The 11,857-nt window shown below is 41.0% G+C and overlaps 2 protein-coding genes across 2 annotated transcripts; one reads left to right on the top strand and one right to left on the bottom strand.

The window, feature by feature from the left end:
* Window positions 1-5,861: 5,861 nt before the first annotated feature.
* On the bottom strand, window positions 5,862-7,795 carry LOC133929528 (uncharacterized). Its single transcript, XM_062376317.1, has 3 exons — window positions 7,419-7,795; window positions 6,844-6,924; window positions 5,862-6,516 (listed from the first exon to the last, which is right to left on the bottom strand). The coding sequence occupies exons 1-3, from the start codon at window positions 7,578-7,580 to the stop codon at window positions 6,151-6,153; spliced, it is 609 nt and encodes a 202-aa protein (XP_062232301.1). The 5' UTR covers window positions 7,581-7,795; the 3' UTR covers window positions 5,862-6,150.
* Window positions 7,796-8,517: 722 nt separating this feature from the next.
* Window positions 8,518-11,275, top strand: LOC133929527 (uncharacterized). The gene is made up of 3 exons (XM_062376316.1): window positions 8,518-8,795; window positions 9,487-10,186; window positions 10,840-11,275. Exons 2-3 carry the CDS (start codon window positions 9,639-9,641, stop codon window positions 10,907-10,909), a joined length of 618 nt encoding a protein of 205 aa, XP_062232300.1. The 5' UTR covers window positions 8,518-8,795; window positions 9,487-9,638; the 3' UTR covers window positions 10,910-11,275.
* The last annotated feature ends 582 nt before the right edge of the window (window positions 11,276-11,857 follow it).

Here is an 11,857-nt window from a genome sequence, read left to right as displayed (position 1 = left end):
ATTCTAAAATTGCAGATCCGCTGTACCTAACTCTTTTTTAATATTACTAGAATTGCAGTTCCTCTTAGCTAATTCTTTATATACCATCCTCGTACAGATTTTAATTACTGCCCTCATAACCTCCTTCAAAACTAATCATTTTCTATGCAACCAAAACAATCCTCTAGCTGACCTGCACATTGCAGATATGAAATGGCATTGGTCTATAGGCTACCACCGAAATATACATGCTGAAATGGGCAAAAGAACTAACAGAAGCATATGAACTTGGCCATGCATGTCATACTCTTGGTAGTTAGAAATTTTCAAATTTTGCATATAGATTTGGTTGTACAGAGTTACAAGGTTATACCATATATGCACACTTGATCTATATAAGTAGCATGTCTCAATAGAATTAAATGCTCCAGCAACAAAAGGGAAATATTTTGTTTTTTTAATCTGAAACAAACAATGGTGGACAACACAATGTCATAGGTTTTCACAAAGCTGTTGGGCGTCACTAAACAAAGGGAAATATGTAAGTTGATGCATGATAAATCATTAAAATATTCAAAACCCTTGCTTATAAACATACCATTCCTGTAAGGTAAAAACGAACTATATCTCAACAAAGCTTGAAATTTTGGGATGCCACCAGATAAGTAGTTGGAACTTAATGAAGCCTGACGTATTCAGAGAGCACACTCATGTCAGATTTGTTAACTAGATTATAATTAAATGGCACCCAAAAGAAGATGTGCAAAAGTCTATGTCTGCCATAATTAGTAGTATAAGAATTGAAGGCTCATGATCCTAGCAAAGGCAATACTTATAAAACACCCCCATAGATTTACAATTAGTTTTAGATCAAATTGAAAGCTTATTATTGTTGTACAAAAATATCACATTTAAGTCTAGCGATATAGCACAAACTTGAAACTAGAGTATTTAAGTCTAAAAAGCCTTATAGTTATTTTGCGGTAGCGATTAGCTATTTGGCTAACAACAAATCTTTATAGCTGTTTATCTGTCATGCACTGAGGATATGCATTGTGACATAGGAGAAAAAGAGTACTTAACTGCATAGAAGAATTGCAAAAGCACATTGTCATTTCTTTCCATCCAGCAGCACTAGCAGTGTGTTGCGAATTGACTTTCAGCTACATGAAAATTCGAACCAATCAATATTACAGAAACTTTGGGCCAAGACTACTTACCTAAAGCAAAAATACTAAAGCACTAAATGAATCGAATATCTTTCTGCATGATCTCACTCAATATCATCCTAATTTTTTGACATACTTTTTGGTTGCCCATGTGTGTCCTTCATTGCAGGAAATTAAAATAGAGATAGTATGTAAAGGCAGTTAGTGAAATCAACAATTGAAAAGCCATGTATGGCTAAATCTAAACATTTGGAAAGGATGCAATCAGAAAGCTATGGTTTTCAACCAATCAGGCCTACATAAATAACAAACTAATAAAAAAAGAGTAGAAATTGTAATCTACACCTAGCGGTCATGTTTTTTCACAATTTGATCAGAAATGAATACTGAAGGAGGACCTCGCATTATAATTTCCCAAATAAAATATGCAAGCTTTGAAACCTTATATACTCCAAGTTATTTTTTAGGTAAGGAACCTATAACTGAGATGCGAAACCTTGGTGTCTCATATAAGGCCACGCCTAACAGATTTCCCTCGCGGACAAAATTTCCGTCGTGAAGGGATTTTCGTTCCCTTCAGCGCTCCAACGGTTTTCCTTCACGGTTCCCTTCACGACGGGATTCCCAGGGTCATTCCCTTCAGGACGCGATTCTCTCTCCTTTTCCTTCGCGATTCCCCTCGAAGGAAAGCTGTTGGAGATGATAGGAAATAAAAGGAATGAGAATAGTGAAGGGAGTCGGGAAGGGAATGAAATGAAGGGAATATGGTTGGGGATAGTCTAACTACATAAATATCGCTTCCCTGGATCACAATGCCTAGACAAGAGAACCACGTACAAAGATTTTGTAACTTCATCTACGCGGCTATAGCTAAGAATATGTGGGGGCACCTTGAGAAAAAAATAAAATAGAGAAAATAAACAAATCTGTAATTCAATGAAACAAAAACTTCAAAGCTTATTCAGGGACACAATTCCATACTAAGTGATTGAGGAGTCTGGCAACAGGGAATCAAGCAAGTTTGCTAATTTCTGGAAGCTTAGAACAACCATCATGTTCTTAGATTACCAATGTTAACATGACCATAAAGGGATTTATTGCATCCGCATAGGGAGGGATATAGCTCATCATACTTCCCATGCAAGTGATGAAATTAACTAATAAAAACCAACAATCGCTTTGAATTTGTCGGATAATGATCTAATGAATTAAAAGAACAATATCACAATGCACTATGGTATCGCCTGCTTAGTTTGTATTAACTCATAAAACAGGCTTCTTCTAATGTAGCATGCTCATCCGTTGTCTTAATGCCTTCGATGATATAATTCTCTAAGGTTGAAAGTGGATTTTGCTTTACAGAAGAAAATATACTACATGTATCTGTACTAAAATTTGCTGCTAGTATCCAAAAGCATATTTTAAACTTCAAGGATGTCTTGGATTTTGAAAATAGATTACATAGCTCCACAGAAAATACAACAAACTGCAAAACTCAGGAAAAAAATATATTAAGGAAGAACCAAAAACCTACATTAGAATGTCAATCTTACTTCAAAATTTCACAGCTTACATGACTTGTAATGATCCACCGTTGACCAAATATAAGAAAATAATTAGTCATATTCTAACATCATCTCTAACAGATACTCTAAAAATTCATCCCTTAAAACACTATCAGTATCCTCTAATATTATTAAAGTACTCTTTATTTTTTCTTCAACAACTTCCCTATTTTCTACTTATATTACTCTCTTCTTTTCTTTAGAACCACATTTATTTTCTATAAATAGTGTTACAGCTTCCTCCTATTGTCCACAAATTACAGCTCACTCCCGTTGGCTGCATCACAATCGTTACACTGTAGCACTAGATAGCCTAACACTCACCCATCAACCTCGTCTCTTCCAAGACGGTCTCTTCAACAGAAAGAACCTTATCCTATTCTTCTTCCTCCTCCATAAAATAGAAAAGCAATAAAAAAAATTAAGCCAAGCTTTTAGAATAAAAAACTATATGTACAGGTAATATAGTTTGTTGGAGTGTCCCAAAGTATATCTTGAGATGAAGACACGATATTTTCCTCCTTTGGGCAACGGCGCTGGGAGCAACAGCGGCAGATGGGGGAGGGGGTGGCGTGGAGGCTGAGGAGCAGCGAACAGGTGTGGAGGCGGCGAGGCGTTAGGAGAAGGGTAGCCACGGCGCTGGTAGATGGGATGAGAGGAGAGGAAGGCGACTGGGCACTGTAGAGGCGAGGACACATGGCTGGGCACGGTCGGAGGCGTGTCTGCCGGAGCCGGCCCGGGAACATACCCATACCGCGCGCACAGAGAGGTCGGACTGCCGCCGATGGAGGCCCTGAAGCTAGCTCGTGTCCGGCCGGTGAACGCCCAGCTGTGTGCTTGATGTCTCTCCACGAGTTGAGCAACCGGAACAAAATCGAGGAATAATTTATGTCCTATCCTATCCGATGCTATGCTATTGGAACACATGGAATGGATGATAGTTAGTACTCCTATACTATGAATTACTCTTTTCCTAAAAAACAAGACTAGTCTTGAGCTTTCACACGTGCAAGCAGGGGATTTCTTATTGCCTTTTTAGATGGTGCAAGCTGCAAGGGGGTTCGAGCAGTAGAGACGAGTAGCTACTACTAGTCTCGTGTTGCTCGTGGAGTATGCTGTGTCTTTTCACATTGAATTGAATTGCTACGCGTGCAGTGCAGCCAGACATACTGTACTACTGGCAGAGGCTTGCTGCTACTGCTGCCGACTCCATTTCCCAAGAAGAGACAGACACGACGCAAGGCAAGGGAAGCCATGGCAGCACAACTCGAACATGCATGCATGATGCATGCAAGATCAAAGTTGTAATCATTAGGTATGCTTTGGGAAGGGAAGGCAGGGCAAGCAACTCCTCCATTACCACATAGGAGTACTCCTATCTCTCTGTCTCCATCAATCACTGGAGTCTGGAGCCTCTCTTTCTGTCTAGGCATGTCATAGCTAGCTGATCGACGACTGTTGACCTAACACGCCACACCTATGCTGCTCTAAGCATCGATCGAGTAGGCTGTGTAGGAGTACTGGTAACGGTGAGGCTACTTAGGGTATTTTGGGTGTGATCGATGGTCAGCACGAGAGTAATCTGGCTGGACGGATGAGTTCATATATACTGTTTTAGTTTAGATGAGTTCATATATACTGTTTTAGTTTAGTCTAGTAAATATAAATGTATGTTTGTAGCTCGATTCGGTAGTAAACTTCGATTCAAGTTGCTGCATCCGTTTATACATACGAGTTTATTTTGTCAGTGTTAGAAAATTATTTTTATACGAACAACCAATCACAGTCTCAATTTTTATATTTACTCATACAGTCTCAGATTCGATTAACTAAATAAAAACTCGGTTTAATTTATCCAAACTGATATAAACAATAAAATATTCTTTTTTTAATATAAAATTCTACTCAATATACATATAGGATACAGAACAAACAATCATACCTTACTGCATGCGCACAACCTTAGTTAAGTCGGTACACGCTGCAATGCAAATGATGCAATCAGCAATGACTACAGCGGGTCCACAGCATACTCCACTACCAAGAGAAGAGAGAATCGATCCGATCCGATCCGATACGATCTGCAGAGGATACAGCGTTGCATTTCATGAACACGGCGCAGTTTACACTTGTTTTCCATCTGCCTCGTGCGTGCGTGCGTGCTCGCTCCTTCATGAATCGTGCAAAGACAAGGCTGCATGCGTCGTCGACTCATCGTGTTCGTCTACTCACTCACCTCCTCTGTTTGCTTCGCCTTGCGCTGCAGTGCAGGTACGAGTCGCCTCTGTCTCTGCCTCTGTGGAAAAATGGAAATCCATCAGTCAAGTCATGTCCCAGTCGGCCGGCCGCTTGTCGCTCCATCTGCCTGCACTTCTTCTGCCTCTCCTCCGGCTTCTCCTGCGTGTCTGCTCATCGTCCGGCGACAAGACACAAAGAGATTAAGGATCATCAACTGGCCTGTCCTATCAGCTGGAGAAGCCATACAAGGACGGACGGTCGTGGATGCAAAGCGTAAGGACAGGACAGGACAGGACAGGACAGGACACGATCAGGCTACCTTCAGACTGCATGCAAACCGAATTTCCTATTAGTACATCTGAGTCACCAGATCGGACAATGTTGGAGATTCATGTCCGTCATGAGTGTGGCTGCGATGCAACTAATATAACAAAATGAGATCCATACTCAATTCTTAATATACTATTTCAACAGTTTATATCAACAATTCACACAAAAAATCGAATTAGTTTTTTTTTTCTTTTCAAATTGTGGAATTAGGTTATGCAAAATATTGGGTCAAGTTATTTATTTTTTCGATTGCTATACTGCTATGTAATGACAATTCCATTGATTTTTTTAAAGAAAACTAGTCCTTATTTGAGGACTGAAAAACCTTTTGCTTAAAGAATCAAAGGAAAAACGAAAGGAAAAAAAAAGAAGTGGAAGATTTTATGGGCTGCCTGCCTGGAACCTGTGATTTCGCATGTCCCGCATACAGGCCCACGCCGAGTTTATGGGAGCCCACTTACAAAGAACCAGAACAACAACGATCTTAGAGTTTCCAGGTTCGTACCTGCATCTATTCTGGTAGTTTTCTCGAATATATATAGATTTTCTCTGCTAGTACCTCTACCAGTCAAAAGAACAATTCGCAAGAAACATAAATAGCACTACTGCACAATGCAATTTTGATACACATCCATACATATGTTCAACACAAACGCATCGCATATGTGTATATATTTGTCTGCAGCAGCAGGTGCTGAGACGGGTTTGAACAAACACCAATCGCACACAATACACGAGAACCCTCAACCTGGATACTTTTATGACGCAAAGATGGTGCGGTGCGATTTAGGGAAAGGAAAAAAAATCAAACATGCAGCACCGCAATTCACAGATAGAGTATAGGGCGCCAGTTGCCATCATCCACCATCTCAGTAGTACTCATCAGCAGCAGTGTCTGAGATCATGTCCATTGTGGTGTCATTGGAGCCTGCTAAGTTGGCCTCCCTGTTTTGATCTCCAGAGTTTGTTTCGGTGGTGGTCTGCCCACCATTGCCTGCTCCTTGACCTTGAGTTAGGTGATAGCTCTGAAGGCTCTGTCGGACAGGACTAGACAGGGCATTCGAGAATATGGTGTTCTTAGACTGTTCGTTGCTGACGGCCCGAGGAGTCAGGCCTAATGCCTGAGCAGCTGGGATTTGGCTGCTTGAGTTGCTAAACTGCCCGCCGGCACTTAGAGCATATTGTTGTGCTCTTGGAGCAACATGTGCATCACTGCCTCCGTAGTCCATCTCATGCTGCAGAAGAAAGTTGATGTAAGACTTGGTCACCATTTTACCTGCATGATTAAAGGATAGTAGAGTTTGTGCACTTCCATTAAGAAGTTCAAGAGTTTGTAGTCTTAGTTATCTACCAAAGGTTGTATTTTTTCAAGTTCACAATGCTTCAGAATCATAAGACCCCCTGTACCCAATTCAAGTCATATCCGAATTGCAGAGACATATATTCACAAAGGCACGTAAATCAAATTAACTAGTAAATTGGATGAGTTAAGAGGTACGAAGCTACATCAAATTCATAACTGAATTCAATGTACTTGGTGCTTTGGCCTATCATTCCTGTACCTGAATATGAGCCATTATATCAGCGACCGTCAGTCTCGACTCTTCCTCGTACTTCCTCAGGATCCACTGGTAGAGCTTGTCCTGCAGCGAGAACATGAGAACCCAATGAGTACAGTTTCAATCGAGTTTGCTCCTGGTTCTCAAGACGGCAGGTCCGTCCTTATAAGGTAGGTCGGTCCGATTTCATAAAATGGCTACTAACAATTCCTTTGTTTGTGTGACCAACACCCCACCACCACGACCACAAAGACTAGGCCCATTTCAGTGTGCTACTCTATACTGCTACTCGTGATTCGCAATACAAAACTTTGAAATTATCTAATGGACAATTCGACGCGAATTGTTCTTTGATGGCAGTGGTTACTGATTGGTACTATTAACGATGTTTTAGCAAGCAATCCATTGCCACCTGTAGACTAAACATGACAAAGCCGAATCGAAACCGCGACATAAAAAACATTTCACAGCACAGCAGTCGGAACCCAAACGCTCGCAGATCGAATCGATGGATAGGATCGAAAAAAGAAAGAAAATTCGAAGAGGTGGGGGAGAAGAGAAGAGTGTGCGGTACGTACGAGTGCGTGGAGCTCGCCGGCTTGGATGGACTGCTTCTGCTGGGCGATGGCCTGGGAGTAGAGCTGGGAGAGGGAGTTGGCGGCGCCGCAGAAGGTGGAGTAGAGCGTGCGGTCGGCGTCGTCCAGCCGGGGCGCCGCCTCCGTCTTCCTCTTCCGCGCCATCGCCGCCGCCGTTGAACAGGAACCCTAGACTAGGCGGCTGGTGCGGCCGACTTGTTTAATTACTGTTGCTTCTAGGTCCGAGGAAAAGAAAGAGACGAGAAGAGCTCGCGGCTTTGTGCTACTGCTTCTACCCAGTCTCTCTCTCTCTCTCTCTCTTAATGCCAAGCGAACTCTTTCTCTCTCCGACGAAAAGAAAGAGATGAGCTCGTGGCTTTGTGCTGCTGCTTCTATCCAGTCTCTCTCTTAACACCGAGAAAAAGAGAAGAAGAAAATGAATAAAGATATTTTAAATAGGACTGTCAATGAGTTAAATTTGAGTAGTATCGTCGTTTTAAATTTGAGTTTGATAAAAACTCGATCCAAGTTCAATCAGAATTAAAGATCAAGTTAAGCCTATAAGTAGATTGAGCTTGTCTTGATAGGGTTCTAAGCTAAAGTTGAATTAAATTTAAAGCGAGTTAAGTTCGAGTAGCTTGTGAATCCTGACTTTTTTTTAATACTATCTATAAACTAGATATATATATACTCATGAGGTTATAAAAAATAAACTCCACTGAAACGAATAGACATTGATTTTGCATCGACGAAGAGTCGTTAAAGTTAGTTAATTTTTTGATGAGTTATTCAAGCTCAAACTAAATAGCCTCACGAGCTTATAGCTAAATTTAAAATTAGTTTGTTAAGATCTCAAACCGAACTTAAATAAAAACTATAGCGAGTTGAGTTAAATAGCTCAGTTGTTTTAAATACGCAATCCATTTTGTGACGTGCAAGGTGCTCGAATCCGACGTCTGTGGGCGCGTCAAAGCCGCCCTCGAGATCCGAGCCCCACCGACCCCACGTTCCACTCACCACATTCTCCCTGGCCCACCCGTCAGTGTCACGCCGAGTCCCCTGGCTCCTCTTTCGCGGCCACTCCTCCGCCTTTCTCTTATTTTTATTTCCCTTCCGCTTTTACTTTCTTTCTTTTTCTTCCGCCATTTCCATCTCTCTCCGAGCTCAGCTTCGAGCTTCACCTCTCGCGGCGGCCGTTTCCTCCTCCCCGGATCCCCGCCTCGTTCATCCAACCCTCGACGCGCACCTCAGACCTCATTCCATTCAGCCGTTCCCAAGCACGCCACCCTTCAATCATACTCGTCCCCGCCCTCCCCTCGCCTGTGCCGGCGTGGGGTGGAGATCCGTCCGGACTTGGATTGATTTCTTCATATTTTCTCGGTAAGGAAGCCCTGCCTTCATTGGTGGATTGTTCTTAATTCTTAGAGTGATTCTTGTTCTGCAACATCGTTTGTTTGCGATCAAATCTAAATCTTTCCTGCTGCGATGGACGCTACAACCCGATCCATCCAGTTTGATGCGGATTTTTTATGCTCTGCGGAGGGTTACTGATAGCAGTTCATAATCTGCAAAATGCATGTCATTGTCAAGTCCGCCCCTGCTCCCTGATAGATCAGTGTACATGACCTTCTCTCCCCTCTGAAATTTTTAAGTAGCACCAGGATCATGGGTATGGTATGGCTTTCTAGTTGAGAGTTAGATTTGGATATGCTTGGTTTTAATGTCTGTGATTTCAATGCATGGTTGTACAATGCAGTCTTGCAGTAGCACAAGCCAATCATGATACCATTGCTATGATTAGGTGCAAGCATATTTGGTGGGGAACCGGTAGCGTCCAATAATTGCAGTTCTCTAGGGGGAAAAAAGTGTTGTTAGGCACTGTAGCTAAGAAATTTGTGAACGAATGGGCTGGTCCTTTGATTATGTACCTGGTGTAATTAGATCACTAACATGTCAACGACCATTTTATCTGTTTACAAGTCCATTGATACCATATAACAAATAGACGTCAGATTCCATGATTACTGATCAGCTAGCGGTTAACCTGATGCATGTTAACTTCATTCTACAGCATGTTTCTTGAAGAAGCATTCTGCGGCGTGTCAAAATAGAAGCTGAAGATACTAAACATCTGGATTCAGCACATACCATTTTGGCGGTTTGGTGTTCTGGATCAGATTTGCTGCAAGATTCCAATTCATGGTGTCTGGATGAGCAGCTGAAATGCTATTGGCTGTGGAGGGAGGAGGTTTTTTCTCGTCGTCAGCATCAGGATATAGCCATGGCCTTGCTCTCTTGCTGCTTGGACGGAAAGGTGAAGATAAGCGTGACAAGGCATCACCATGCAGTCATTGCCAACTAGTTGGTCAAGAAGCTGAGCAGGACTGCCAAGTTCCTTCAGGGACAAATGATGTTCCTGGTAAATGTGCTTCCTTTATCTGCTTTGGCTGCACCCCTGCTAGGCTTGTGGGGGCATCTCCTCCGAAATTGAGTTCAAGCAACACACCTGGGAACTCATCAGAACAATCGTCCATTTCAACAAATGGGACTGCAGCTACTAATGGTTCCATCAATGGAAGTGGGAGAAAAGGTTGTCTTAAGATCAACCAGAAAAGGGATTCTTCTGGGCGTTCCATATTGAGTTATGGCGAGGAGCTACGTGAGTCGCTGGAAGAGGTGCAAGCCTTGAAATCTGGTATGGAACGGAGAAAAGTTCAGTGGACTGACACCTGTGGCAAGGAACTTTTTGAGATAAGAGAATTCGAAGTCAGGTATTTCCTCCCCTTGTTTCTACAACTGTAATTTTCCTTGCATATCATCGTACTTGTTTCCAACATCAAGTTCATGTTGATCGTAGTAAATTCTAGATATCATTTCTTGATGTTGCCATGGTTACCAAAATTATGCCTGCTTTAGCTCATCAAAGAAGCTCATATACTATACTGAGCAGCCCAGCTTTCATCTGTTTTTTGTCTTGGTTGATTGGCCGAATGATCAGTTTCTTACCAGAATGCGAATTTCAGTGTCACTATTATATATGACTAGTTTATTCAATCCTACGAGACTGGATTTTTTTTTATCGCTGTAAATTGACACAATTGATCTTCTGTAATTCAGCACCGAGACATTCTCATGATTTTAAGTTTGAACTCTCTGGACATGTTCAGAATCTCGTTCCTTTTACATGTTGAATTTTCTCCAAGAATTCAGCACTGATGACATTCTCATGATTTTAAGTTTGAACTCTCTGGACACGTTCAGAATCTCGTTCCTTTTACATGTTGAATTTTCTCCAAGAATTCAGCACTGATGACATTCTCATGATTTCAAGTTTGAACTCTCTGGACATGTCCAGTTGAATCTTCATTCGTAGTTATTATTTTAGACGCAGCACTATCTGATCATTGTAGTAATGTTTCAACAGCGATGACGGTCTGTCAGAGGATGACCTAGAAAATGAGGGTTTCAGGAAATGCGAGTGTGTGATTCAGTAATCTTCACGTCTGCAAAGTGCCTTTGGCCAAGAGAGTGCTTCATGGGATCTTGAAGTTCTGATTGGTGTGATCATGACAAGATGCACAGGCTACTAGCTTCCTGCCGATCAATTGATACTCAAGGATGGATCTGGGACATATATTATTATTTTGTACTACCTTGGTTCTCATGTTCAGTTAGTGCACATAATATTTAGGGCTACAATTTTGTCATGGTTGACAACTTCTATTCGTTTCACTTTCTCCTCTAACATATTCTCCCTTTTCCTATTTCTTGGGTGTCCTGCTGTGCTATCTTGTTTTGTGCCATATGTAACTGTTCATTTTCCCCATAGCTGAGGGTGTTGTTTTCTTGTTACCGTATAATTTTGCTGTTGATAGGTTGTGGATGTGAGCCGTTTTAGAATCATATGCAGAGGTCCCAAGGATAGATTCGATATTGTAGCACTGAGAACGCCGATTAGAGAGTTAAATAGTCATCTTACAAATTTGTTATGAAATAGATGATATATTCTTTATTCATCTAATATATTTTAAAAACATATAAATAGAAACATAAACTTTAGAAAAATAATGTGGAAATATAAGTTTCAAGATAATATGACTCCATAGATGAAATATCAATTATAAGCCCTATTCAAGATCATTTTATGTATATTTAAGTATAAAAACTTGAAACTTGAAAAAAACAAAGTAAAAAAGACAGTTATCGAAAGAAGCAACTCTTCAAATTGATGGTCTAGAGATAATAGGACTTAAGACCCTCTTAAATACATAAGTATACGAATGTTTATACCTCTAGCAACAAGAAAACAACTTCTTAAAATTAAAAATTCGCAGTTCAAAGATAAAAACAAAAAATAACAAGAAATTCACAATCGAATAAGTAAAACTTACAAACTTACAAATGAATCGATAGAGAGACTAGAAGAAAGGGAATTCAAGTAT

Source organism: Phragmites australis, chromosome 9 (genome assembly GCF_958298935.1).
Source record: "Phragmites australis chromosome 9, lpPhrAust1.1, whole genome shotgun sequence".
NCBI lineage: Eukaryota > Viridiplantae > Streptophyta > Magnoliopsida > Poales > Poaceae > Phragmites > Phragmites australis.
Note: the sequence above shows the minus strand (reverse complement) of the source record. Positions and strands in the feature narration are given on the sequence as shown.

Excerpts from the sequence above, each read along its gene's own strand:
- LOC133929528 (XM_062376317.1), bottom strand. The coding sequence starts at position 7,580 with ATGGCGCGGAAGAGGAAGACGGAGGCGGCGCCCCGGCTGGACGACGCC. Across the intron at positions 6,925-7,418 it reads CCGGCGAGCTCCACGCACTC|GACAAGCTCTACCAGTGGAT; the intron begins GTACGTACCGCA and ends TTCTCGCTGCAG. Across the intron at positions 6,517-6,843 it reads ATATAATGGCTCATATTCAG|CATGAGATGGACTACGGAGG; the intron begins GTACAGGAATGA and ends TTTCTTCTGCAG.
- LOC133929527 (XM_062376316.1), top strand. The coding sequence starts at position 9,639 with ATGCTATTGGCTGTGGAGGGAGGAGGTTTTTTCTCGTCGTCAGCATCA. Across the intron at positions 10,187-10,839 it reads ATAAGAGAATTCGAAGTCAG|CGATGACGGTCTGTCAGAGG; the intron begins GTATTTCCTCCC and ends ATGTTTCAACAG.